Genomic DNA, 25995 nt, shown 5'->3' on the forward strand with positions numbered 1-25995 from the left:
AGAAGGGCACCACCCAGCGGTTGCACTTATGTCTTCTGCTCACACCCCATTGGCCTTAACAGAGTCACTTGGCCACACCTTCCTGCAAGGGAACCTGGGAAATGTAGTCTTTATTCTGGGCAGTCACATGCCAGTAAAAACTGCTACTATAGATAAAGAGGGGAAGTGAAGTGGGTATTGAGGGTCAGCTGGCAGTCTCAGGCTGACACCTCTCCTCACTTCTCACCACAGTAGCCAGAGGGGTGAAAAGGAAAGCTGAACACGTCACCCTCTGCTTAAAGCTCTTCAGTAGGCTGGGCACAGTGGTTCACGCCTGTAATCCCAGCACTTTGGAAGGTCGAAGCGGGTGTATCTCTTGAGGTCAGGAGTTCGAGACCAGCCTGGCCAACATGGCAAAACCCTGTCTCTACTAAAAATACAAAAACTAGCAGGGCATGGTGGCTGGCGGCTGTAATCCCAGCTACTCGGGAGGCTAAGGCAGGAGAATCTCTTGAAACCAGGAGGCAAAGGTTGCAGTGAGGCAAGATTACGCCTCTGCACTCCAGCCTGGGCAACAGAGCGAGACTCCATCTCAAAAAAAAAAAAAAAAAAAAAAAAGCTCTTCAGTGACCTTTAATGGACTGGCACCACCTGCTTCTCCAGACTTTTTCTCCTACTCTTTTCATCATTTACTCCACTCCAGATCCAATGGGCTTTTTTTAATTCCTTGAACATCCATGCTCCCCACTACCTTAAGATTCTGCCCACTCCATGCCCTCTGTCTGGAACACACTTCCCCAGCATTCTCCCCTCCTCTTGTTCTCAAGGTCCAAGGCCTCACCAGTTCCTATGCACCTCTTAAATCTCTGAACCAGTGCCACGTCCTTAGGGAAGTCTTACCTGATTCCCCTCAAAAGGTTAGATTCTGCCATCATAAGCTCCCAGGATGCCTCATGCTTATACAGCACATTTTGCACTCTTTGTAACCATTTCATTGATTATTTGAAGTAATTGATGTGAATTCTGTGTTCCCCACCAGCTGTGTGTTCCAGGAGGGCAGAGAGCATGTCCACTGTGTTCACTGCTATAACTGGCACATAGTAGGTGATCAGTAAATCGTTGATTCTTACTGTTGATGGTCTTGCCCTATGACCCCATCCATGGTAACAACTGCCTTCTGGAATTTCTAACTTTCAGGAAACTGACTTTGTTTATGTGCCTTTGACTTTATTAGAAATTAAGTAGGTTAACGTGGTCCACACAAAACAGGATGTATTTCTCTTATCTGTAGAACTCTAGAGGTTAGCAGTCCAGGGACCTCTTCTGATGAAGAACTCAGATTCCTGCCAGCTTGCACCTTCACCAACCCTCAAGTGTCTCGCCCTCATGATCCAAGATAGTGACATTTCAGTTCCAGGTATCAGAATGGAGGAAGGGGCAAAGAGGAACTGCCTTTTCCCTTTCAGATAGCACGTGGAGGTTCTCAAAGACTTTCCCAGAAGCACCACACAATACTTGCACTTACATCCCACTGGCCAGCAAGGGAGGCTGGGAATTGTAGTCTTCATTCTAGGCAGTCATGCCTTACTAAAAATTCCATCACTTTGGAAGTAGGAAGAACAGGTACTGGATGAAAAACTAGCAATCTGCCACAGCACTTAATTCTCAACTCCTATCTTACAGACCTCAATTTCCATTTACTGCATTTTCTTCTCCTCAAATCCTGGTCTCTGGTTCTGCAACCTTAGCCGGGTGCCTGGACCCTGGTGCATTCTCCTCATTTGCTAGATCCTCTAGTCTGACATGTTTGCCCTGGATTATTCCTCCACACTGTAGACATACCTGCTACCACCCGTATTGTGAATCAGCAGCTCTGCTCCTTAACAGTGTCATTTGTGCGTTGGGAGGACAGGGGAGTGTACCATTGTTTTTTCTCAAAGAGTGGGCATTCTGAATGTTCTCATCTGCGTTAGTGTCAGTGTGTTTAACTAGAGCAGCATTCCCACCTAAGGGCAGCCCCATCCCCTGGAGGGATAGGGGGACACATTAGAAACTAGGGGTGGGTCCAGGCGTGGTGGCTCACGCCTGTAATCCCAGCACTTTGGGAGGCTGAGGTGGGCAGATCACTTGAGGTCAGGGGTTCGAGACCAGCCTGGCCAACATGGTGAAACCCCGTCTCTACTAAAAATACAAAAATTAGACAGGTGTGATAGCGGGTGCCTGCAATCCCAGCTACTCAGGAGGCTGAGGCAGGAGAATCGCTTGAACTTGGGAGGCAGAGTTTGCAGTGAGCCGAGATCGCGCCACTGCACTCCAGCCTGGGTGATGGAGCAAGACTCTGTCTCAAAAAAAAAAAAAAAAAAAAAAAAGAAAAGAAAAGAAAGAAACTGGGGGTGGGCGGGAGGCAGAGGTTGCATTGAGCCAACATCGCACCACTTCACTTCAGCCTGGGTAACAGAGTTGACACTCTGTCTCAAAAAAAAAAGAAAAAAAGAAATTGGGGGTTGGGGTAGTTGGTTGTCACATGAAGGGAGAGAACTGTTTGCTTTCAGAGGCAGGGCCGGCAATACCACTCAAACCAATATGCTGGACAGTCTTGTATGAAGTGGAATCGTCACACCCAAATGCTCACCACACTGAGTCCCTGAGAGATGTCAGTCGGCTGAGCAGTATTTATGGATGCCTTGTGCACAGCACGTTCCAGGTTTCATGTGGTTTGCTCTTAATTAAAATACAAAACAAACAAAACAAAAAACCACTTTATTAAATGTATTGTTTTTTCTTACTCTTGTTTTCCCGGAAAAATGACCAGTGCATCAAACCAGTGATGTCATAGGTAATGATGCTTAGGATGAAGCATAGGTTTGTGCAGGAGCATCAGTGTAAAGATAAATGAGGAGGCCAAGCGCAGTGGCTCATGCCTGTAATCCCAGCACTTTGGGAGGCTGAGGCAGGAGGATCACCTGAGCCCAGGAGTTTGAGACCAGCCTGGGCAACATGACGAAACCCTGTATCTTCAAAAAATACACACACACACAAAAAAAACGAATTAGCCGGGCATGGTGATGAGTGCCTATAGTCCCAGCTACTCAGGAGGCTGAGGTAGAGGATCGATTGAGCCTAGGAGGTTGAAGCTGCAGTGAGCTAGCTGTGATCACGCCATTGCACTCCAGCCTGGGTGACAGAGCAAGAGTCTATCTCAGAAAAAAAAAACAAAACTGAGAAGTTAGTGAAAGCGGGGACTCCTCTATGGCTAAATCCGTGAAGGAGTGCTGCTCTACCCGAGTGAGTGCCATCCACTGAGAGGCCTGGCACCGTGGAAGGAGTGGGATGCTATTTGGGGTCAGAGGACCTAAGTTCCAATTCTGACCCCGATTCTTCTGAGCTCTCAGACCTTGAAGGAGGTATTTAACTTGGCCGACTTTCCACTTCTTCCTCTGAACCAAATCTCAATAATAACTGACATTTACTGAGCACTCACTACATACCAAGCACCGTTCTAGTTGGCTTGTATGTTTTACTTCATTTAATCCTATTACTATCCCCATTATACTAGTCTGCTCAGTCTGTCATAATAAAATACCATGGAGCGGGTGGCTTACACGACAGAAATTTCCTTTCTCACAGTTCTGCAGGCTGGAAGTCCATGATCCAGGTGCTGGCAAAGTTGGTTTCTAGTGAGGGCCCTCTTGGCTTGCAGATGGCTGCCTTCTTGCTGCGCCTTCACCCGCCCTTTCCTCGGTGCATGTACATGGAGAGAGAGCCAGAGAGAAACAGCTGTCTGGTGTCTCCTCTAACAAGGACACCAATTCCATTGGGTTAGGACCCCACCCTGTGACCTCACTTAACCTTAATTACTTCCTTAGAGGCCCTACCTCCAAATACAGCCACGTAGGGAGGTTAGATTTTCAACATATGAATTTTGGGAGGAGACAAAAACGTTCAGTTCATAACACCCATTTTACAAATGGGGAAAGTGAGGCAGAGAGTGGCTAAATGAACAGCCCAAGTCACGTGGTTGGCAGTGGCAATATTCAGACACAGGTGGCCTGGCTCCAGAGACCCTGCCCTTATCCATAGTGCTGTGCTGCCTCTGCCAGGGACAGGGATGTACGTCTGGTTTGAGAAAAAGGATTCCCAGTAAGAATCTAGGAGCTCGTGCAGTGCCGCAGACAGTGGACCCAAAGGAAGAAAAGAAAGTGCAAGGGAGGCTGGAGTCACTGAGAAGTGTGGTGGTGGAACGCCAAGATCTGACACCAAGAGGAGGAGAAAGTCCCAGTGTTTCTGGAGAAGACAAATATTTTTTATCTCTTTGGGTTTTTCTGATTTTGCTTTTGTGTATTTTGTTTTGTGCGTGTGTATGTATGTGTGTGTGTTTTGAGATGGAGTCTCGCTGTATCTCTCAGGCTGGAGTGCAGTGCTGCGATCTCAGCTCACTGCAATCTCCACCTCCCAGGTTCAAGCGATTCTCATGCCTCAGCCCCCTGAGTAGCTGGGACCACCAGCTGATAGCTCCTAAAGCCACCACACCTGGCTAATTTTTGTATTTTTAGTAGAGACAGGGTTTCACCATGCTGGCCAAGCTGGTCTCAAACTCCCGACCTCAAGTGATCCACCCACTTCAGCCTCCCAAAGTGCTGGGATTACAGGCATGAGCCACCGCGCCTGGCCAAGATTTTTCGTGTCTTTGTAAGATGAAAAATCAAATTCTTAGATTCCTCCGCTACAAGAGTGCACGGCATCTTATGCAGAGTAAAACTCACACAAACAATGACAAGCAACCACACAAACACGGCAGCATCCTTCGCTCCCCACTGAGGGGATGCATCGCCTGGAGGTGATCAAAGCAATGTGCAAGGGATCTGAATGCACTTCTAGAAAGGACATGGCCTGCGTGGACAAGGGGTGATGACCTGGTTGGAGCTGAGTCAGGGCACGTGTGGGAGTAACAACCACAGTCCCAACGGGAGCTAGTGTGTCCTGCATGCGACTGTGTGCCTGGCAGGGACTGAAGGGCTTGTCTATACCCGTTCATTAACCCTTACAACCACAGAAGGCAGGTACTGTTACGCATCCCCATGTTAGAGATGGGGAAACTGAGGCACAGACAGGTTCACTTGCCCGACAGCTGACACATAGCAAGCTCTTCTTTTGCACCAGTCGTTGCACATCATCTCACTGCATCCTCGCAGCAGCCCTGCAAAGGAGATGGTTTTTTAAATCTCCATTTTACAGATGAGGAAACTGAGGTCCAGAAAGGTCCCTTTCCCAGGGTCACACAGCTAGTAAGAAGAATGTGGAGATTCGGGCCGGGCGCGGTGGCTCAAGCCTGTAATCCCAGCACTTTGGGAGGCCGAGACGGGCGGATCACGAGGTCAGGAGATCGAGACCATCCTGGCTAACACGGTGAAACCCCGTCTCTACTAAAAAATACAAAAATCTAGCCGGGCGAGGTGGCGAGCGCCTGTAGTCCCAGCTACTCAGGAGGCTGAGGCAGGAGAATGGCGTGAACCCGGGAGGTGGAGGTTGCAGGGAGCTGAGATCCGGCCACTGCAGTCCAGCCTGGGTAACAGAGCGAGACTCCGTCTCAAAAAAAAAAAAAAAAAAAAAATGTGGAGATTTGATCCCAGGCTAAGCTGACTTATCTGCTAGGATGTTTATCTTTCATAGAGAATAGAATTTGAGATGAACTAGGAAGTGGAGAACATGGATCAACTGAACGGATGGAAGAAAAGAGTCTTTCAGGGGGCCAGGCATGGTGGCTCATTCCTGTAATCCCAGCACTTTGGGAGGCTGAGGTGGGCAGATCACTTGAGGTCAGAAGTTCAAGACCAGCCCAGCCAACGTGGCAAAATCCCATCTCTACTAAAACACACACACACACACACACAAAATATTAGCTGGGCATGGTGGTGCATGCCTGTCATCCCAGCTACTCAGGAGGCTAAGGCAGGAGAATTGCCTGAGCCTGGGAGACAGAGGTTGCAGTGAGCCAAGATAGCACCACTGCACTCCAGCCTGGACAACAGAGCAAGACTCCATCTCAAAAAGTAAAAAAATAAGGAAAGAGCCTTTCAGGAGAAACAAGGTGACCCTAAAGATCTTTGGCAAAAGGTATCCCTAGCCCGATGCAGGAATGGCCAGGCATTCGGGCAGGCTGGAAGGGGAGCGTTTCAAGATGCAGCCAGGGCTTTAGGAAAGACCATGCTGGAGAGGCTCAGGAGTGGCTGAAATCAGGGCAGCCATGGCTGCTTGCCTGACACGTGGGCCTGGTTGCTAAACATGTGATTTATGGTCTTTAGGAGCTATCAGGAAAATAGTATGTCACTGTGTTAGCACTGAACTCTCTCCAGAGCATCCTGCCCAGCTGGTCATTAATACAATTCAGGCCATAGCCTCTTTAGTGCTCTTAAGATAAGTTAAACACTTAGATAGCACAAGAGATGTGGCCAAGGTTTCCCTCCCAGGGAGTAGACGCCTCTCTGGCTAGTCTGGAGGCAGCATTAAGCAGCCTCACTTAAAAAATATACCTGCCTCAGAGGAGAAGGAGCAGCCAGGGAGTTCATCGGGGCCCTGACAAGAGTCATTTTTCTAACACAAATTTGTCAACGATTTTCACATTCATGTCTCCAAGCAGCCAACGACAAAAAGTAATGGGATCAAACCACAGCAGGAGAGTTTGAAAAACCCCAGCCATTACCAGCTTAATCAGAACAGGTTTTGATAAGTATTTGTCACTGAGTTTACTGATCAGCAACGTGCAACAATAATACTAAGTATCGGCTGGGGATGGTGGTGGCTCAGATCTGTAATCCCAGCACTTCGGGAGGCTGAGGTGGGCGGATCACTTGAGGTCAGGAGTTTGAGACCAGACTGGCCAAGATGGTGAAACCTCATCTTTACTAAAAATACAAAAATTAACCAGGCATGGTGGTGCACACTGTAGTCCCAGCTACTCAGGAGGCTGAGGCAGAACAATCGCTTGAACCCAGGAGGCGGAGGTTGCAGTGAGCTGAGATTGCACAACTGCACTCCAGCCTGGATGACAGAGCAAGACTCCATCTCAAAAAAAAAACCCAAAAATACTACTAAATATCATACCTGTGGGATGCAGAAGGGTGGCCCAGATAGGCATTTACAGTCCTAAATGACATTTGTTAGAAAAACAGTACAATTCATGGCCGGGCGCGGTGGCTCAAGCCTGTAATCCCAGCACTTTGGGAGGCCGAGACGGGCGGATCACGAGGTCAGGAGATCGAGACCATCCTGGCTAACACGGTGAAACCCCGTCTCTACTAAAAAATACAAAAAAAAAAAAAACTAGCCGGGCGAGGTGGCGGGCGCCTGTAGTCCCAGCTACTCCGGAGGCTGAGGCAGGAGAATGGCGTAAACCCGGGAGGCGGAGCTTGCAGTGAGCTGAGATCCGGCCACTGCACTCCAGCCCGGGCTACAGAGCAAGACTCCGTCTCAAAAAAAAAAAAAAAAAAAAAAAACAGTACAATTCATAAGAATAATTGGAAAGACCATTAAAATAAGGCTTTAGCAAACTTAATCAAAGGGGAAAAGAGAGAGATCAATAAACAACATCCAGAATGAAAGGGTGGACTTACTAAAATTCAGGGGAGGTCATTTCTTTTAATTACAAGAATGCCAGGTACGCTGTTTTACCAATGAATTTGAAAATCTAGGTCAGATTGACACTTTTCAAGAAGACACAAATTACTGAAATTAGCCCAAGTGGAAATAAAAAATAAATAAAACAAACCAAAGATCATGAAAATTTGTTAAATCATTAAAGAGGAAGTGCGTTTTTGGTGCTCCCCAAAAAAGGGCACCAGGTCCTGCTGGTTTTAAACAAGAGTTCCAACAAACCTTCAAGGAAAGGATAAATCTCATCCAGCGCAAACTACAGAGCAAAGAAAAAGATGGGATGCTCTCCCACGCATTTTATAAGACTAACATCACCCTAAAGCTGACGCTGGAGTTATAGAGCATGTGACAAATGGACAAATTGCAGTCATCGCTGCTGAAGTTGGAAGGCCCCTGCAATCCCAGCAGATACCTTCATCCATGCCCCGTGACTTTTTTTTTTTTTTTTTTTTTTTGAGACGGAGTCTTGCTCTGTCTCCCAGGCTGGAGTGCAGTGGCGCAATCTCGGCTCACTGCAAGCTCCACCTCCTGGGTTCACGCCATTCTCCTGCCTCAGCCTCCCGAGTAGCTGGGACTACAGGCGCCCACCACCACACCCGGCTCATTTTTTGTATTTTTAATAGAGATGGGGTTTCACCTTGTTAGCCAGGATGGTCTCGATCTTCTGACTTCGTGATCCAGCGCCTCGGCCTCCCAAAGTGCTGGGATTACAGGCGTGAGCCACCGCGCCCGGCCCCATGCCCTGTGACTCTTTACAGAAGTTCTGCAGATCCTGTCTGAGCTGTAGTTTCCACACTGGTGAAAAGAGGGGTCTGGACTATAATTTGTATCATTTATTTGGCACCTGCCCCTTGCCTCATAACGCACCTGCAAGCAGATGGAATAGCCATATTTTATAATTAAAAAAAAAAAACACACACATACTGAAGACTGACTGGATGCGGTGGCTCACACCTGTAATCCCAGCACTTTGGAAGGCCCAGGCGGGCGGATTACCTGAGGTCAGGAGTTTGAGACCAGCCTGGCTAACATGATGAAACCCCATCTCTACTAAAAATACAAAAAATTAGCCAGGTGTGGTGGCAGGCACCTGTAATGCCCGCTACTTGGGAGACTGAGGGAGGAGAATCGCTTGAACCCGGGAGAGAGAAGCTGCAGTGAGCCGAGATCACCCCACTGCATTCCAGCCTGGGCGACAAGAGTGAAACTCTATCTCAAAAAAAAGAAAAAAGGAAACTGAAGACTTTGCTGTGTTACCTGAGCCCTGAAGCAATGACACCCTTGTAGCAATGAGGATACTCAGATAATAGTTTCTAATACCATACTGCAAGAAAAAGGAACCAGAGCTCCATGGAGACATGGCTGATCCTAGGGCTGGGCCAAGAACTATATGATTATCCTGGAGCATCTTTTAGCACCATAAAGTAAGGAATTGCTCAGAAAAACCCAAAGTGATGAGTTATGCCGGAGGAACACAGGATCCAATTGAAAGAGTTCCCAATGGCCAAATCCAGAAAAATAAAATAAAAAGAACAACGAAATAAAATAAAAGCTGGAGTAATAAAATAAACAATGTTCTATCGGATCCCAATGGCCAAATCTGGAACAATAAAATAAAAAGAAGAGCAAAATAAAAGCTGGAATAATAAAATAACTAATGTAATAATCAGATTCTAACCCAAAGTATAAAATAAGTGTGTATGAGTCTATACTGATGTAGATAAATGATTGCATAAATAAATAAGTGGAGAGAATAGACAAATCTCCCATGCGGAAAAATTCCAGGTAACTTTTGTAGATACCACACCCATAGTGTGAGCCACATATAGTGACTTCTTTCCAAAGAGTACAACATAGACGGGGGGAATAGTAACTTCGGAGTGGAGAACCCTGATGAAGACCACCTGAGCCAGGTGATCAAGGTCAACATCAACAGTGATTAGTCATGTTGATAATATTGACCCTTGATGTGATGTGAAGAGAATGGCACTCTACGTCTGTGACCTTCCCAAAACCCAGGAACCCAGTGTAATCATGAGGAAAACATCAGAAAAATCCCAGTTGACAAACATTTTACAAAATACCTGACCAGTTCTCCTTCACGCTGTCCTCAAAAGCAAGGAAAGCCTGAGAAACTGGCACAGCTCAGAGAAGCCTAAGAAGACGGGACGACTAAGTGTCATGTGGTATCCACATCCTGGAACAGTGAAAGAACAGTAGTGGGAAGGCCTTAAAAATCTGAATAAGTAATTGACAGTAGTTCGCACTATCTGCTTATTAGTTTTGACAAATGCAGCATACTAAAGGAAGATGTTAACAAAAGGAGAAAGTGGGTGTGGGGTGTATGAGAACTCTCTGTACTATCTTTGCAACTTTTCTGTAAATCTGAAACTATTCCAGGCCGGCCACGGTGGCTCATGCCTGGAATCCCAGCACTTTGGGAGGCCGAGGTGGGCGGATCACTTGTGGTCAGGAGTTCAAGACCAGCCTGGCCAACATGGTGAAACCCTGTCTCTACTAAAAATACAAAAATTAGCCAGGCGTGGTGGCGCATGCCTGTAATCCCAGCTACTCGGGAGGCTGAGGCAGGAGAATCACTGACCAGGGAGGCAGAGGCTGCAGTGAGCTGCAGGAGGCCACTGTGTGGGCAGTGTGGTAAGGAGAGGGTAGGAGATGAGATCAGGGAGGCGATGAACCTGAGAGTGGGCAGACCACATGGAGCCAGGGTCCATTGTGAGGACTGTGGTTTTAGTTGGAGGGAGGTGGGATCCATTGTGGGGATTTGAGCAGGAGCGGGACATGATCCGACTTACGGTTGAACTGGATGCCTCTGGCTGCTGGATGGAGACTAGGGCTGGGAGGATAGCGGGTAGATAAGGATAGGAGCAGGAAGAGTGAGGAGGTGACTGTAGGTGTACGCCAGAGGTCAACAAACTTCTGTAAAGGGCCAGATAGTAAATATTTTTGGCTTTGCACGTCATACTGGACCTGTCTCAGCTATTCAGTTCTTCTGCAATAGCACAAAAGCGGTAGCAGACAGGATGTAAATGCATGAACATAGATGTGTTCTAATAAAACTTTATTTACACAAACAGGCGACAGGCCAGATTGGCCCCTGGTTATAGCTTACTAACCTCTGATCTAGGTGGGAGATGATGGTGGTTTGGACCAGTGGAGGAGGTGAGAATGGTCATATTGTGGGTATATGTCAAAGGGAAAGCCAACAGGATTTGGTGATGGATGGGTGCAGGATGTCAGAGAGAGGAGACGGGGACAACTCCAAGACACATGCAGTGCCCAGGCCAGTGTTGGGCACATAGAAGGTGATCAGTGTGTATGCATCTTGAATCAGCAATTTGGTATTTCGTGCCTCTTTGCCTTGTCTTTTCCAGTGGCATGATAGCACCATGAGGGCAAGAGCCAGATTTCATCCTTGAAGCCTCCTCTCTCTCTCTCTTTTTTTTTTTAAGCTTAATTCACTTTATTTTTCTTGTATAAAAACCCTATGTTGTAGCCACAGCTGGAGCCTGGGTCCTCTGCAGGGACTCTGGTGGGATCTTGACAAGGTGGTCAGTGAATTCCTGACCTGAATTCCTGAATTCTAGGGAGACTTGGTGAATACAGCCTCCTTCCAGAGGTTGGGGTCAGGTAGCTGTAGGTCTTAGAGACAGCGTCAAAGGTGACCTTGGCGAAGTTTCCCAGGGTGGCAATGCAGCCCCTGGCTGAGGCGTAGCAGTCATAGATAGCAGCCATTGGCAGCAGCTTCTTGGGTACGGGGGCCGAGACGATGCCAGTGCCCCTGGGTGCAGGGATGAAGCGCACTAGCACAGAGCCACGGCGGCCTGTCACCTTACAGGGGACGGTGTGGGGCTTGCTGATCTTGCTCCCCCAGTAGCCTCTGCACATGGGGACAATGGAGAGCTAAGCCAGGATGATGGCCCATGGATGGTGGTGGCCACCTCTTTGGAGCACTTAACATCCAGAACAATATGCTATTGTAGTAGTCACCAATGGCAATAAACCCCTTGAACCTGGTGCGCTGGCCGGCGTGGGTCTGCTTTTGCACTGCCATGATTTTCAAAACCTCATCTTTGAGCAAGGCCTCCAGGAAAAAGTCAATGATCTCAAACTCTTTGATGGCCAGGAATAAGAGATAGATCTCCTCCAGGAACTTGATCTTCATGTCCTTGACCAGGCGGCCCAGCCTGGGGGTGGACGTCCACTCCTTGTCCTTGGTCTTGCCTCCGCGAGCTCCTCAGCTTTGGCCCAGGCCCTATCCACGGCTATGACCCCGGCCCCAGATGCCACTGCTGAAGCCTCCACGGAAGTCACCGTGGTTCCCCATCCCAGGGTCCCCAGGGCCTCCTCTCCCATCCCCTGACACTGGATGTTTTCTCGGAGAAGAAAGAAGCTTCCCTTCTCTTGACCCATCATTGTCTGATGTGGTGCTGGGTCCATAGTAGGTGTTTTTATAGTCTTGGGATAGACAGATCTTGAGCACAGGCTCTGAAAGCAGATGGGTCCGGGTGCTGGCTCCTCTTCCCCTTGCCTTGGGCACATCTGAGTTTGCTTGGGCTGCCATTACGAAGTCCCACAGACTGGATGCCTTAAACAGGAGAAACTTACCGTCCCACAGTTCATGAGATGAGAAGTCCAAGATCAAGGTTGGTTCCTTCTGAGGCCTGCGAGGGAGAATCTGTTCCTTGCCTCTCTCCTAACTCCTGGTGGTCTCGGACGTCCTCTGACTCATAGAGAACATGTCACCCAGTCTCTGTCCTCATCATCACCTGTCATTCTTCCTCTGTCTGTCTCTGTGTCCAAATACCCCCTTTATAAGGACACAGACATATTGGATGAAGGCCCACTTGAAGGTCCTCATCTTAATGTGATCATCTGCAAAGACGCTATTTCCAAATAAGGTCACATTCAACATCTTGTTGGGGACACAGTTCAACCCATAACAGGCATGTTCCCACACTCCTCTCTGCCTCATTTTCTCCTAGTTACCCACTACATATATAGAAAGTGCTGGCCATAGTTCCTGGCACATTGAAAGCTTTAAATAAATACTGGTTTCTATCCCTAGTCCAATACTCGTTTCTGTCCAATGATAGAGATTTTTGTCTCTATCTCAGTGAGATATTTGTAATTATTTTTCAAAAGCAATACATACACACATTATCCTTTTTTTTTTTTTTTTTTTTTTTTTTTTTTGGTGACACAGCCTCACCCTCTCACCCAGGCTGGAGTGCAGCGGTGTGATCACAACTCACTCCAGCCTTGACCTCCCCAGGCTCAGGTGATCCTCCCACCTCAGCCTCCCAAGTAGCTACAACTACAGGTACATGTCACCACACCTGGCTAATTTTTGTATTTTTGGTAGAAACAGAGTCTCACCATGTTGTCCAGGCTGGTCTCAAACTCTTGGGCTCAGGAGATCCACCCTTGGCCTCCCAAAGTGCTAGGATTACAGGCATGAGCCACCACACCTGGCCCTCATTTTTTTTTAATGAAAGTATTTCAATAAGCTAAACCCTCCTTTAACCACCAGCCCAATCCCAGTGACTTCCCATATGAAACTGATGCTTCCAGCCAGATGTATGGGTTTCCAGATCTTTCTTTTTCTAGTTATATACTCTCCTAACTCCGTATAAAAATCTCACGTTTTAATGGGATTTTATAAATATATACATGGCATCATACTGGGTGTATCACTCTTTTTTTTATTATTATTATTTAAACAGAGTCTTCCTCTGTTACCCAGGCTGGAGTGCAGTGGTGCAATCTCGGCTCACTGTAACCTCCACCTCCTGGGCTCAAGCGATCCTCCTGTCTCAGCCTCCCAAGTAGCTGGGATTACAGGTGTACGCCACCATGCCCGGCTAACTTTTTGTATTTTTAATAGAGACAGGGTTTCACTGTATTGGCCAGACTGGTCTCCAACTCCTGACCTCAAGTTATCTGCCCACCTCAGCCTCCCAAAGTGCTGGGATTCCAGATGTGAGCCACCGCGCCTGGCTGGATGTATGATTCTTTAGCCTGCGTTTTTCACACTCTAGGATGTCTTGGAACCATTTCCATGTGCCAGCATAAAACTTCACCTCCTTGGCCGGGGCAGTGGCTCACACCTGTAATCCCTGCACTTTGGGAGGCCAAGGCAGGTGGATCACCTGAGGTCGGGAGTTCAAGACCAGCCTGACCAACGTGGAGAAACCCCATCTCTACTAAAAATACAAAATTAGCCAGACATGGTGGTGCATGCCTGTAATCCCAGCTACTTGGGAGGCTGAAGCAGGAGAATTGCTTGAACCTAGGAGGTGGAGGTTGCAGTGAGCCGAGATTGTGCCATTGCACTCCAGCCTGGGCAACAAGAGCGAAATTCTGTCTCAAAAAAACAAAACAAAACAAAAAAAACCCCACCTCCATCTGCACTGCTGATGCTGAGTAGGATTCCACTGAATGGATATACCACATTTTCTTTAGCTACGACCTCATCAAGGGAAGTTTAGGTGTTTTCCAGTTTCTCACCAGGATGATGGACATTTTTATACAAGGCTTTTTGCAGGTGTTACTCTGGGTCAGGAAGTAAAAATCCCTCGAGACAGGGATTGCATCAGGGCCCGGTCCTCAGCCCCACTGCACCTCACCTGTGTCAACGCTATGGGAACCCTTCCACCATGTCTGCCAGCAGATCCCATTCAGACTCCTACAAGATACTCACACTTTGAGCTGGAAGAGACCAGAAGCACCCTGCAGTTCGTGTGGACAAGTCTCCCCTCTGACTTAAGTCCCCCCACCCTCATACCTAGGAGAAGGATGGTGGAACTGAGGGTCGTGGGATTCTCTTCCCCGGAGGCTCCCCCATCCTCATGGCCTCTGCGCAGTCCAGCTCCCCTCTGAGCTGGCTCAAGGGGTAACTCGATCCAGGTCAGCTGGTGGAGTATGAGGTAGCGTCTAGCTGAGCGTCACGGTATTTTATTAAGACCGAAATGTGATCGCTACTGTTGTCACACTTTAGCGCCCCCAACAATCCCCTTCCAAATGAGAAAAACAGAGCCTCCCCAAATGCCTTTCCCCTGACATCAAAGACAGCGCATGGAACCCTGCCCAGGGGCCGGAGCCCGGGTGACCTCAGGAGTGGCTCCAGAGCTTAAGGGAAGGCCTGGGGGGCGGACGGGGCACTTTTCCAATTTCAGGCAAAGCAGTGAACTGGGGGTATCTGTTCATTTTGTTTCCTCTGCGCCTGGGTCTGTAAAGTCAGCGGTTGCCTTTAAAATCCCATTTTCCTTCACATGTGAGGATTGCTCGTCCTAGGCCATCCATTTATATGTGCATGGGTCAGAGGTCTCAGACTCACATGCCTACGGGGGCCAAGGATCCAGGTAATGTAAACTGAAGCAAGCCCAGTAGAGATGGTGGGAAACTGTAAATGGATGCCCTGGCTGAAGGAGGTAGCTGAAAATCTGGAGAGAGAGCAAGAACAAGAAGAGAAAGGGAAGAGGAGGCAGAGAGAAAAGAGAGAGGATATCCCCCAAGTTTACATATTGCCCTTTGCTTCAAAAAAATTTAAGCATGCGATGGGCTAAGTAGATATGTCTCCAGGCCAGTTTGCAGGCTCTTGCCTAACTGAACTTATCAACACAGTAGAGAAGCTGCCAGTCTGGCTCCCTCACCCGTCTAGAGCAGCGCTGTCCAATAGAGATTTCTGCGATGATAAAATATCTGCACCGTTCATACAGTAACCACTGGCTACATGTAGGTCTTGAGCACTTGAAATAGGACTAAAGAACTGAATCTTTAATGTTATTTAACTTTACTGAATTTCAATGTAACTGTAAATAGCTACAGGCAGCTAATTGCTACCATATTAGAAAACATGGCTCTAGATTCTTTCAATGTAGAGAGTATCATCATGCTTGACCACTGCAGAAAAGATCACTCCTTCTTGGGGAGAGTGGATAAATTATACCTGAGACCACCAAGCATTGATCAGAGTCCTGGGTAAATGGAAAGAAAGGAAATACAAAATAATGAGCAGTAAAAGCTTAGGTGTAACCAGATGTCTGCTGGCCCAAGAGCGGTCACTCAGTGTCCTTCCAGTCCCCCACTTCCCAAAGAGTTTCTCATTCAGGGTCACCCTTTAGCGTCCACCGTGTTCTTGGCCATCTGCTTACTCCCATTTGCCCAGAGCTGACCCCTAGGAAGCCACCTGGGGGGACTTCCCTGCTGCCATTGGTCTCCAGGCCTTAAGAGCACACCACTGTCCAAACCCAGGGTGCTGCCCATGGGCCACAGAGATGCAGGGTCCTATGCAGAGGTAAGAATGGCAGTTACACTTTGTCATCTGCCACAAAGTTGCTGTGCCGGGGCCCATGTGTGTCAAGGACTCTGGAAACAAGCCTCACCTTCCAGCACAACCCTTTCTAATCTGAAACCCATTCAAGGGGCCGAAGAGGGACCAGCAGCCACACTACCCTCTTGCCAACCCCTCTCTCAGATTTCAAGCCAGCTCCCTACGAGGCAACCAGGGCTGCCCCAGATGCCACTGACCCCTCCCTTGCCTCCCTAAACATCACCATAACAACAAGACTACCTTATGTATCTTTAAAAAATTAATGAGGAGGCCTATAATCCTAGCACTTTGGGAGGCCACAGCAGGGGGATCACTTGAGCCCAGAAGTTCAAGACCAGCCTGGGCAACATCTCTATTTTTTAAAGAAAGAAAAAAAATGAATGAGGCAGGGGTTTCCCACCATCCCCCTGCAAAGCTTATATTCTCAAAGATAAATTCAAGGCTTTCGGCCAGGCGCACCTGTAATCTTAGCACTTTGGGAGGCCGAGACTAGAGGATCTCTTGAGGCCAGGCGTTTGAGACCAGCCTGGCCAACATAGCAAAACCTCCTCTCTCCTAAATTAGCTAGGCGTGGTGGCACACACCGGTAGTCCCAGCTACTCGAGAGGCTGAGGCTTGAGAATCACCTAAACCTGGGAGGTGGTAGCAGTGAGCTGATTGTGCCACTGCACTCCAACCTGGGTGACAGAGTGAGACTCTGTCTCAAAAAAAAAAAAAAAAAAAAAAAAAAAAAAAAAGCTTTTTGCTTGTGCAATTGTCTAAAAAGAGATCTGTTCAAAACGTTGAAAGTACCCTTTCTTCCAGCGTCTCTACTCCCATCAAGGGTCCAGAGATGTTGCAATCAATTTTTTCTCAGTAGTCAAGCTCAAGAGTCCCACGTGCTTCTCCTCCTCCAGCAGCCTTTGTAAGGAGGCAGCTGCCTCCAGAAATCACCTTGCAACTAAAATGTGGGAAAATGTGTAAGATCTTAACACAGTGGTAGAAACTAACGTGTGCAGCGCCCACTGTGCACCCGACACTGTTCTCAGTGCTCTCATGCAGCGTCTCACTTCTCCTCACCTCATCTGGAAGTGGGTTCAGTTATCAGGTCCATTTATCAGTCAGGCCTCTGGGGTTCACGAGGGTCATGCCCCTCGCTCAAGGTCACACACTGGGAAGTGGTTGGATCCAGGATCCAGGCCCAGGCGGTCAGATTCCAGAGCCTGCACCCTGAACCAGTACTGCAGGGGCTGGTACCCCCGCACACTTTTTACCCCATCAACATATCATCATATCGCTCTGCTGGCATCATGAAGTGCACTCATGATATGTTTGCCCCATCAGGCTATCATGAGTGCACTTCACAATGCAGGCGGAGTTGGCAGCTGTGCATCGTGTAGGCTCCTCTTGGGACGTGGCATCCCTCATGACTCTTGGCTGCAAAGTGCCAGAAACCCAGCTGCATTCACTTAATCTGAAAAGTTGGTGTATTTGTTCCCCAGGGCTGCTGTAACAAATTTCCACCCCTTACTGGCTTCAAACAACACACCTGTGTCCTCTTACAGTTCTGGAGGTCAGGAGTCCCTATCAGTGTCACTGGCATTCCTTCTGGAAGCTCTGAGAGGAGAATCGGCTTTTTTACTTTTTTTTTTTTCTTTTTGAGACAGAGTCTCGCTCTGTCGCCCAGGCTGGAGTGCAGTGGTGTGATCTCAGCTCACTGCAGCCTCCTGCCTCCCAGGTTCAAGCAATTCTCATGCTTCAGCCGCCCAAGTAGCTGGGACCACAGATGTGCGCCACCATGTCCAGCTAATTTTTTTGTATTTTTAGTAGAGGCAGGGTTTCTCCATGTTGGCCAGGCTGATCTCGAACTCCTGGCCTCAAACAATCCACCTGCCTCAGCCTCCCAAAGTGCTGGGATTACAGGCGTGAGCCGCCGTGCCCGGCCTCCACCCCATGGTCTTGTCCCACAGAGAGAGGTGTTTCCCCAAGGAAACTGAATGGGAAACAGCATGGCATTGGAGTTTGTTGAATGGCAAGCCCGGGGGATAGTGCCTGGCACATACTAAGTGCTCAGTAAATGATGATCACAGATCATGGCCCACAGCAGGTGTCCCTCCAGGAGCTAATACTTGAAAAGCACAGGATTCACTAAGCAGGTGAAGGCAGGAGAGCATTTCAAGCAGCGGGAACACCTTCAACGAAGGTCCACCATATGGCCAGGGTGACCGTATGTCTGGCCATACCTGGGAAGCTGGGGACCTAGGGGAGTCCTGGTTTGCATCTATCCCCCTAGTATAATACCAGCCCCCTTTACTACAAAACTATCTCTGTTTGGATGAGTAACTGTATGGTCACTTTCCTTGCAGTCAACCTGCTCATTTATAAGGAAACCAAACAGAAAAAGAGGATGAGATTGAACCTAAGGACATCTAACCTTGAGTGGCCAAACCCAGACTAGAACCCGAGCCTGATGACTCCCAATGCAGTGCTTATCCCAGCCCTCAGCTTATGAAGCCAGCCCTTAAAGGCTACATCAGATTAACAAGGCACGTTCTCTCTCTCTCTCTCTTTCTCTTCTTGTCACATTTTCCATAGGATTGTGACCAGATCCACGTTGACGACGTCTCATCAGATGACAATGGCCAAGATTTAAGGTGGGAATCTGGGGAGTCAAAAATGCCCATTGATTGATTGATTGATTATCAAGTTCTCCTTCTACTAGGAAATGGGATGGGAGAGGAGGGCTGCTTATAAGGACAAGGTGTGCCTGCCTCCAGCCAGAACTAGGACTTTTGCGTCTCAAACTCAAAAATCACAACTGGCCGGATGTGGTGACTGACACTTGTAATCCCAGGACTCTGGGAGGCCTTAGCAGGAGGATCACTTGAGCTCAGGAGTTCAAAACCAGCCTGAGCAACATAATGAGACCCCCATCTCTACTATAATAAATAAATGAGTAAAAATTTGTTTAGAAAATCACAACCTCACCCCTCAACCCTGCAGTCTCTTGCTCATCACCTCAAATCACTAAACGCTGCTCATCTATTGCTATTTTTTCCTGCTTACTGAAGTAATGCGTGCATAACAGAAAAAAATCCCACACTTAACCTGACCTCACCTCCCAAAATCACCACCATTAAGAGTCTGGTATATATTCTTCCAAGATCTGCTCAAAATGTTGAAAATACCCTTTCTTTCAGCTTCTCTCCTCCCATCGAGGGTCCAGAGATGTTACAACCAATTTTTTCTCAGTAGTCAAGCTCAGAGTATCACGTACTTCTCCTCCAGCAGTCTTCCTAAGGAGGCAGCTGCCTCTGAATATTTGATTGTATTCATTAGCATACATACACATATATATATTTTTTTTTTTTTTTTGAAGCTGACTTTCACTCTTGTCACCCAGGCTGGAGTGCAGTGGTCTCGAACCCCTAACCTCAAGTGATCTACCCACCTCAGCCTCCCAAAGTTCTGAGGTTACAGTCATGAGCCACCACACCTGACCAGCATGCATATATTTTTAATATAACAATTGATACAGCCAATACTTAAAAAACACTTCTCAAATGAGTAAGTGGTGTGTCTGGTTTCTAGGGAAAACACTCACAGGACATGGCTTCCAGGAATCAGGTAACCCATTGCTCAATATGAGACAGCTTCAGGCCGGGCACAGTGGCTCACATCTGTAATCCCAGCACTTTGGGAGGCCAAGGCACACGGATCACCTGAGGTCAGGAGTTCGAGACCAGCCTGGCCAACATGGTGAAACCCCATCTCTACTAAAAATACAAAAGTTAGCCGGGCATGGTGGCGAGCACCTGTGATCCCAGTTAGGAGGCTGAGGCAGGAGAATTGCTTGAACCCAGGAGTCAGAGGTTGCAGTGAGCTGAGATCGTGCCACTGCACTCCAGCCTGGGGGACAGAGCAAGACTCATCTCAAAAAAAAAAAAAGAGAGACAACTTCCAGAGGAATGTGGGCTGGAATGTTCCAAGCCTGCCCCTGGGAAAAGTTTATAAAAACGGGACCATAGTTAATCTGTGCTCCTCCAAAATTACCACATTGAGCTTCAGGCTCATCAGATATATTATTAGACAAAATAATGTTTTGGTTATGGGACCAGTTGTTGTAACTTTGTTTAGTACCTGCTTCCAAGGTGTCTCTCCCAACTTATTGCAAAAACAGAAATCAGAGTTTCTGTTCCTGAGCCCTGTAAGTCCTTTCAAAGCCCGGCACAATCGGAAGTGATCGGCGGGCAGATGCCGGCTTCATTTTAATCAGCCATTTGGAAAATCCCTTCTGCAGTCAGGACTGGCAAGGAGCAAAGCTCCAGCCCCACCAGGACTTCTCAATTGATGGAATAAATAAACCCCAGATCAAGGTTAATTGGTCCTTTCCATGAAGTCATCGTTGGGAAGCAGTCTTCCTTTCAAGGCAATGAGCAGCATCGTTGTGTTTCTATAAAATTTCCCGCGTAGCTAGCTGGCTTGGAATTTAGAGCAATAGTCCTCTGAACCCTGTCTTATGCTGAGCTGTTTGGTACCTCACTTTGAGAATTCTCAGCCCACGGGTGTTTTCTTCTTTAGACACCAAATTCTCCACTTATTCATTCAAGAAATATTTATGGAGTGCCTACTATATCCTAGGTCCCAAGCATGAAATGCCTCTTGTTTTTTTTTTTTTTTTCTTTTTCAGTTAGCAGTAAGAACCAGCCTTCAGAGATGCCTCGTTTTGTGCCATGCTCTATTCCAAATGCATGACATGGGATAACTCATTGCATGTGCACAGTAACCCTAGGAGAGATGAGAGAGATGGTTTTATCTTCATCCTCATTTCACAGCTGGGGAATGTGAGGCATAGAGAGGTTAAGCAGTCGGCCCAAACTCACATGGCTGGTCAGCAGGGAGGGCAGGATTCAAATCCGGGCAGCCTGGCTCTGGAACCCAAGCTCTTAACAGATCCCCTGTCCATCCTGGTCACTGGTTCCTGCCCTCCCCAAGGGCCTCCATCTCTTAACATCTAGACCTCTCCCCATCGTAGCATCTGAGTTAATGGTCAGTGTTCACTTTTTCAAGAATAAATCCATGGCTGGGCACAGTGACTCACACCTATAATCCCAGCACTTTCGGAGCCCGAGGCGGGTGGATCACTTGAGGTCAGGAGTGCGAGATCAGCCTGGACAACATGGTGAAATCCTGTCTCTACTAAAAATACAAAAAAATTACCTGGATGTGGTGGAGGGCACCTGTAATCCCACCTACTTGGGAAGGGGAGGCTGAGGCAGGAGAATCACTTGAACCTGGGAGGTGGAGGTTGCAGTGAGCCAAGATCATGCCTTTGCACTCCAACCTGGGCAACAGAGCAAGACTCCATTGCAAAATAAAAAAATAATAATAATTTCTAAAAGTCAAAACAAGGGGCCAGGCATGGTGGTGCATGCCTATAATCCCAGTACTTTGGGAAGCCAAGGCAGGAGGATCCCTTGAGCCCAGGAGTTCAAGACCAGCCCAGGCAACATAGAGAGACTCCATCTCTCAAAAAAATAAAAATAAGTTAGCCAACTGTGGTGGTGCACGCCTGCGGTCCCAGGTCCTCAGAAGGCTGAGTAGGAGGATCCGTTGAGCTGGGAGGTTGCGGCTGCAATGAGCTGTGATAATACCACTGCACTCCAACCTGGGCAACAGAGCAAGACCCTGTCTCAAAAAAATAAAAATTAAAAAATAAACAAGAAAAAGGCAAACGGATGTGGATCGGGTAAGAGAAAAAGACACCACTTTTCTTGGGGAAGCTAATGAAAGCTGTGGTCCTGCTGCCCCCTAAATGTACACTCGCAGCACCCTGTGCATTTCGAGGGGCTCATGGGCACCTGAAAGCCTACCCGTGGGTCCCTTAGAGCCTGCAGTCTCCCAGTGAAGGTGCCCTGCACCCCCCTGCACTAACACCGTCCCTCCCCTCCTCTCTCTGCAGCACGTACAACTTCTCCGCTGATGGCTTCCACAGTTCAGCCCCAGGAACCAACCTGTGCCTGGGCTCTGGCGTGCACGGCGGCGTGGACTGGATGAGGAAGCTGGCCTTCCGCTACCGGCGGGTGAAGGAGATGTACAATACCTACAAGAACAACGTCGGCGGTGAGTACCGTGAGCCTCGGGCCTCCGAGGAAGGGAAGCTCGTCGGGATGGATGCTGTCAATTCTGTGTCCCTGCTGTGCCAGGCGCCAGGCAGAGAGGTTCACAATCAGTACCAGCCCACTTAATGCAACCCTGACGACACCCTTTGGAATACAGCACTGGTATTTTGTCACCTTCACTTTGGGGGTGGGAAAGCTAAGGGATGGAGGCTGCATCTGGTCCAAGATCCTTCAGGCCACAAATGGTGCGGGGTGGGCATGGGGGCGGAATTCTCTTACCCACAGCCAGAGGCTCTCACGGGTGGTCCTCCAAGCAGCAGCGTCAGCATCACCTGGGCATATGTTGGAAATGCAGAGTCTCTGGTCCTACCTCAGGCCTAGCAAATCTGAAACTCGGGCCCAGAATCTGTGTTTTCACAGCCCTGGAATCCCCGCTTGGATTCTGGAATTCCAGAATCCCCCTTGGAATGGGGGAGGACCTGTGCCTTGAGTCTTTGCAGCTCAGATTGTTGTCCTCAGACCAACCACATCAGCATCCCCCTGGAGCTGGTTAGAAGTGCAGGGTCACCAGGAGGCAGAGTCTGCAGTGACCCGAGATTACACCACTGCACCCCAGCCTGGGCGACAAAGCGAGACCCTGTCTCAAAAAAAAAAAAAAAGAGAGAGAAGTGCAGGGTGTCAGGCCTCATCCTGGGCAACTGACTCAGAATCCGCTCTGAAAAAATTTCTTTTTATTTTTGAGACAAGGTCTTGCTATGCTGCCCAGGCTGGTCTCAAATTACTTCTGGCCTCAAGTGATCCTCCCACCTCAGCCTCCCAGGTAGCTGGGATTAGAGGCATGCAGCACCTGCCTGGCCCAGAATCTACGTTTTTAACAAGCCCGCCAGTGGAGGCATTAAAGTTGAAGAAGCCCTGGAAGTCACGGGTTCTCACACTTGGCTCTCACTGGAACCACCCAAGGAGTTTCCGTTTCTGATGGTCTCGGTATCGCTGCAGCCTGGACATCAGGAGTCATAAAGATCCCTGAGTAATTCTAAGTGCAGCCAAGGAGAGACCGCCCTGGCTTCAGGTATTAGGAACGTTTGCTCATTGCCCCAAACAAGAAGTCTGAAGGCACTGGAAGCGAGGCTGGCTCAGCCGTAGTCTAGAGAATTCTGGAGTTCTCTAGAACAGAGGTTTTTAACTGGGGGTAATACTGCGCCCTCTTCAGGAGACATCTGGGAGTCTTCCTGGTTGCCACAGTGCCTGGAACCAACCACTGGCCCATAAGGGCAGGGTTTGAGTAGGTGGCTAATAGTGTCTGCAATATACACATTGGCCCCAAAAGCTTCTAGGGCCACCCCCCTCCATTCCTAGAAAGAATACAGTCCCGGTTCTCAAACTGGACAGAACACGCTTCCGGTCCCAGCTCTACAACTTTCTAGCTATGTGGCCTTAGGCAATGTACATACGGTCATCTTAATGAGCCTCAGTCTTTAAATCTATGAAATGAGGGCCGGGCACAGTGGCTCACGCCTGTAATCCCAGCACTTTGGGAGGCCAGGGCGGGTGGATCACGAGGTCAGCAGTTCGAGACCAGCCTGAACAACATGGTGAAACCCCGTCTCTACTAAAAATACAAAAAAATCAGCTGGGTGTGGTGGCAGGCACCTGTAATCCCAGCTACTTGGGAGGCTGAGGCAGGAGAATCGCTTGAAACCGAAAGGCAGAGGTTGCATTCTAGCCTGGGCAACAAGTGCAAAACTCCATCTCAAAAAATAAATAAATCTATGAAACGGAGAATACAAATACTTCTGCTTTCCTAGATTATTGAGAGATTTATTGTGAATGCATACAAAAAGCATGACTCCATGCCTGGTACACAGCAGGCACTCAGTAAATGGTGGTATTTGTCATGAGTTGCTCTCAGTTTTGCTTGGGAGCCTCGGGTTCCTCTGTGTCTTCCCCTGTCCCTGGTCGCTTTCCCATCCGTTCTTTGGGACAGACTTCCTGTCGTGTTCGTGGCTGCGGTGCTAATGCAGACCATGTGCTAAGTGCAGTCCTGGCAGTAGCTAATGTTTATGGAGCACTCACTCTGCCAGTGTTGCCACCGTTTTCATGGAATAGCTCCTTTACTCGTCACAGCATCCCTGTAAGGTAAATGGTTTTATCAGCGGTGTTGCTCAAAAGCAGAAACTGAGATTACAGAGGTTAAGTAACCTGCCCAGCGTCACACAGCCCAGGCAGAAGAGCCACAGTGGAGTCCCAGGCTGGACGACTCCACCACCTCTGCCCTTCAGGGCCACACTTGGTGGCCTCTTAGATGTGAGTGTGTTGATTGCAGGAGTGAAGGAGCAAGCTCTGGTCAAGTCCCAACCTTTGTACCCAGCCCTGCACGGAGGGAGGAGGGGTGCAGGAGGGCTCACTTAGGGGAGACAGGGATGGGGTTGGCCAACAGAGAGCATCTGCTCCCCATCCAGGTTAAGGCCCAGGAAATGCCAGGGCTTTGTCAGGCTGCTCTACTCACCCATAGCTGAGAGGAGAGCACCCGAGGCATCAGACGGTGAGGAGGCCACAGCTAGCGGCATGCCAGTCCCCCTCACTATCCCAGCTGTTCCTGCATCACAGAACGAGCCAGGTGCATGGCCGTGGCTTCCAGTCCAGAGATCACCACAGATCCCCGCGATTCCAGGTGTTTTAGAAGGTGTGCTCGGAAGAAAGACACCTGCAAAATACAGGATGGAGAAAATACTTAGTAAATCACCATCTAGGAGGCAGGGGTTGGAATCAGGGGCCTTGGCCTGATGTCATTCCTCCCTCTACCACTTCCCGTGTAGCTCTGAGCAGGTTATTTGACCTCCCTGTGCCTCAGTTTCCTCCTCGTGTGTAAACTGGGGCCAGTGATGCTGCCCAGCGTCAGTGGTAGGTGGCTAATAGTGTCTGCAATATACACAGTGTACACAAGGATTCTTGCCAGGATGTTGTGAATTCGTACAGGAAAGGTGCTCAGAACGGCTCTGACACACATATGCTCTCCTTAAGTAGCACCATTGTTATCTGGGGAAGGTGGGAAGGAGGCCAAGCCTGGAGGAAAACACCGAGGAAGCAGCTTGAAGCACACTTCCCAGCGGGGAGCAAAGTAGGGGTGGTTGGGCAGCTGGTTACACAAGACAGCACGTCGGGAAGCCCTTTGTCAACTGAAAGTGCTGAGCCTTGTAAGTTTGTATTGTCACTGAGGGTTCCAGCTAAGGGTCTGTGGGGAAGGTGCAGAGAGAGAGGAAAACCAGAGGCCATGTGTTCTCCTAGAGTTGATAGACTAATGAGAAGATGGGACATGTAGCAGTAAGAAGATCCATTCATTCTTCATTCATTCACCCATGTGTCCATCGTCAAAGGCCTAGGTTGTGGATTCAACGGTGAACAAAAGAAACAAGATCCCTGTTTTCAAAGAGTTTATATTCAATGGGTGGAGGAAACAGACCATCAATAAGTGAGCAAATCACTTAAATTCTTTTTTTTTTTTTTTTTTTTTTTTTTTGAGATGGAGTCTTACTCTGTCACCCAGGCTGGAGTACAGTGGTGCAATCTCGGCTCACTGCAACCTTCACCTGCCGGGTTCAAGTGACTCTCCTGCCTCAGCCTCCCGACTAGCTGAGAATACAGGCACATGCCACCATGCCCGGCTAATTTTTGTATTTTTAATAGAGACGGGGTTTCACCATGTTGGCCAGGCTGGTCTCGAACTCCTGAGCTCAGGTGATCCACCCGCCTCAGCCTCCCAAAGTACTGGGATTACAGGTGTGAGCCACCACACCTGGCTTTAAATTCTTAATTCAGTCATTTCAGAGAATGATCACAGCTGTAGAAGAAACAGAGGAATATGGTAGAGAGCCCAGCGTGGGCAGTGGTGGCCAGGGGATACTTGGAATAGTG

General features: G+C 48.6%; 1 protein-coding gene across 3 annotated transcripts in view; it reads left to right on the forward strand.

Moving 5' to 3' along the window:
* The window catches only part of EYA2 (EYA transcriptional coactivator and phosphatase 2), a 299242-nt gene that overhangs the window by 260612 nt on the left and 12635 nt on the right, over positions 1 to 25995 (forward strand). For all 3 annotated transcript variants that reach the window (XM_005569260.4, XM_074005470.1, XM_065523240.2), the window contains 2 exons: positions 18557 to 18615; positions 21924 to 22084. In XM_005569260.4, coding sequence (XP_005569317.1) covers positions 18557 to 18615; positions 21924 to 22084 — 220 coding nt within the window. The remainder of the gene's footprint in view (positions 1 to 18556; positions 18616 to 21923; positions 22085 to 25995) is intronic.

The sequence above is a fragment of the Macaca fascicularis genome, chromosome 10, assembly GCF_037993035.2.
Source record: "Macaca fascicularis isolate 582-1 chromosome 10, T2T-MFA8v1.1".
NCBI lineage: Eukaryota > Metazoa > Chordata > Mammalia > Primates > Cercopithecidae > Macaca > Macaca fascicularis.